This window comes from Palaemon carinicauda, unplaced genomic scaffold (assembly GCF_036898095.1).
Source record: "Palaemon carinicauda isolate YSFRI2023 unplaced genomic scaffold, ASM3689809v2 scaffold947, whole genome shotgun sequence".
NCBI classification, from domain to species: Eukaryota; Metazoa; Arthropoda; class Malacostraca; order Decapoda; family Palaemonidae; genus Palaemon; species Palaemon carinicauda.
Window position 1 is genome coordinate 1 of NW_027172255.1, and position 2,500 is coordinate 2,500.

A 2,500-nucleotide genomic window follows, 5' to 3' on the forward strand; every position below is an offset into this window, starting at 1 on the left:
AATTCCAGGATCATCTTATCCCTAACGGCTGGATCCTCCGGCTGTCCGAAGAGCTGCCGGACGCGCGCGTGCAAACTTTTCTGCGCAATTTTCGTCTCGCCGGCGATCAGCAACAGGTTTTTCACCCATGTTGTTGAGGCAGCCTGGAATACAGTAGGTTGGTTTATTATTATTATTATTATTATTATTATTATTATTATTATTATTATTATTATTACTTGCTAAGCTAGAACCCTAGTTGGAAAAGCAGAATGCTATAAGCCCAATGGCTCCAACAGGGGAAATAGCTCAGTGAGGAAAGGAAACAAGGAAAAAATTAAATATTTTAAGAACAGTAACAACATTAAATTAAGTATTTCCTATATAAACTATAAAAATTTTAACAAAATAAGAGGTAGAGGAATAACATAGAATAGTGTGCCAGAGTGTACCCTCAAGCAAGAGAACTCTAACCCAAGACAGTGGAAGACCATGGTACAGAGGCTATGGCACTACCCGAGACAAGAGAGCAATGGTTAGATTTTGGAGTGTCCTCCTAGAAGAGCTGCTTACCATAGCTAGTGTGTCTCTTCTACCCTTACCAAAAGGAAAGTAGCCACTGAATGATTACTCTGCAGTAGTTAACCCCTTGGGTGAAGAAGAATTGTTTGGTAATCTCAGTGTTGTCAGGTGTATGAGGACAGAGGAGAATGTGTAAAGAATAGGCCAGACTAATCAATGTATGTGTAGGCAAAGGGAAAATGAACCGTAACCAGAGAGAAGAATACAATGTAATACTGTCTAGCCAGTCAAAGGACCCCATAACTCTATAGCAGTAGTATCTCAATGGATGGCTGGTGCCCTGACCAACCTACTACTACCTACCAGTAGATGTATGTGATAGAATCTGTTGATTTCATGAAAATTTGAAACGAAAATAATTTTTTTTTTTAGTTTTTCTATTTTATATCATGAAAATTCTACTTTTGCTGTTACAGTTCTTAAGATATTTGATTTTAGTTGTTCATTACTTCTCTTGTGGTTTATTCATTTCCTTGTTTCCTTTCCAGTTTCCTCCCTGGACTATTTTTCCTTGCTGGAGCCCTTGGGATTATAGCATCCTGCTTTTCCAAATAGGGTTGTACCTTGGCTAGTAATAACAACAACAGCAATAATAATAATAATAATAATAATAATAATAATAATAAGAGAGAGAGAGAGAGAGAGAGAGAGAGAGAGAGAGAGAGAAGGATTTAAAAACATAGATATGTGATAGAACATATTTACAACAAACAACAACAAAAAATGCAGCCGTTTCTAGTCCACTGCAGGACAAAGGCCTCAGACATGTCAATTCATGCTAGGGGTTGGCCAGTTTTCATTACCACGCTGGCCAATGTGGATTGGTGATGGTGGGATACTATAGTCTGATCGCTTATAGCAAACCAACCTAGTACAAGTGGCCCTGATTAGTACAGCTTTGCTGATCATGGCGATACGCAAGCCCTTTTACTAGGTTAAGGTATCTCTACTCACTCAGAAAGGGAAATATGTACTCTCTCTCTCTCTCTCTCTCTCTCTCTATATATATATATATATATATACGTTGTCATCTTTTTATTCCATCTGATCGGTTTTATTCTCTCTCTCTCTCTCTCTCTCTCTCTCTCTCTCTAATGCACCCTATTTTATCGATAACATTTAATGTTTCCTTTTTTTTCTTTAATATAATCCTTAAGCTTAATGTCAGTCAGCAGCCATCTCATAGTTTATATAAAAGAAAATGTCTGTATAGAATTGTGCTCTTGACATTAACAGTTGTTGTGCGCATGCTCACATTTCCGAGATATTTCAAGAAGAAAAAGCAAGTGTCGACCGTGACGTCACGCAGTGTCGAACCTGTTGTTGTGGTGGAAGGGTGTGTGGGATTTTAACTCCGTGTGCATTGTGCTTAAAACCGTGTTCATATTCTTGAATGTGATGAAGTGTTGAATTATATTATCTTGCTACCAGCTTTTAGGATTTAAAATTTGTAAACACATAATAATCATTCAATTTTTTTTTCATGTATTTATATATGTAGGCCTATGTAAAGACACAGTCATTCAAGTTTTATGCATGTTGATGCCATCTAGCCATGAGTGAGAATTCTGTCTTATAAGTAGGCCTATGTAAACACATAACAATCATTAAATTTTTAAACATGTTGACGCCACCTAGCTAAGAGCGAGAATTCTGTTATGCAATATATGTAGGCCTATGTAAACACACAAACACATTTTATCAAATCGTTTACAAGTCCTACCAATTACATCAGAAATAGCATCATAAACATACAGTAGTTAAGCATTTACCATGAATTAAAATAAGGTAAAAAAAAGTGTTGTTTTTTTTTTTTTTTTTTTTTTTTAGGCCTATATCCTTGCCCACTTACCTTGAACACCGGACACCAAATCATGTTGTGTTTCGTGATGTACCTCATATTCTCAAAAACCTGTTGCATTTTGGGCGACAGAGCCCC

The 2,500-nt window shown here is 36.8% G+C and overlaps 1 protein-coding gene across 1 annotated transcript in view; it reads right to left on the reverse strand.

Annotated features, from left to right (window-relative positions):
- Nucleotides 1-5: 5 nt before the first annotated feature.
- The window catches only part of LOC137637721 (uncharacterized), a gene marked incomplete at its 3' end in the record, with an annotated part of 8,026 nt that continues 5,531 nt past the window's right edge, over nt 6-2,500 (reverse strand). Inside the window, exons 2-3 of the mRNA XM_068369872.1 lie at nt 2,414-2,500; nt 6-143 (exon numbers count right to left, since the gene is read on the reverse strand). The exon at nt 2,414-2,500 is cut by the window's right edge and continues 87 nt beyond it. Of these exons, the coding sequence (XP_068225973.1) occupies nt 6-143; nt 2,414-2,500 (225 nt within the window). The remainder of the gene's footprint in view (nt 144-2,413) is intronic.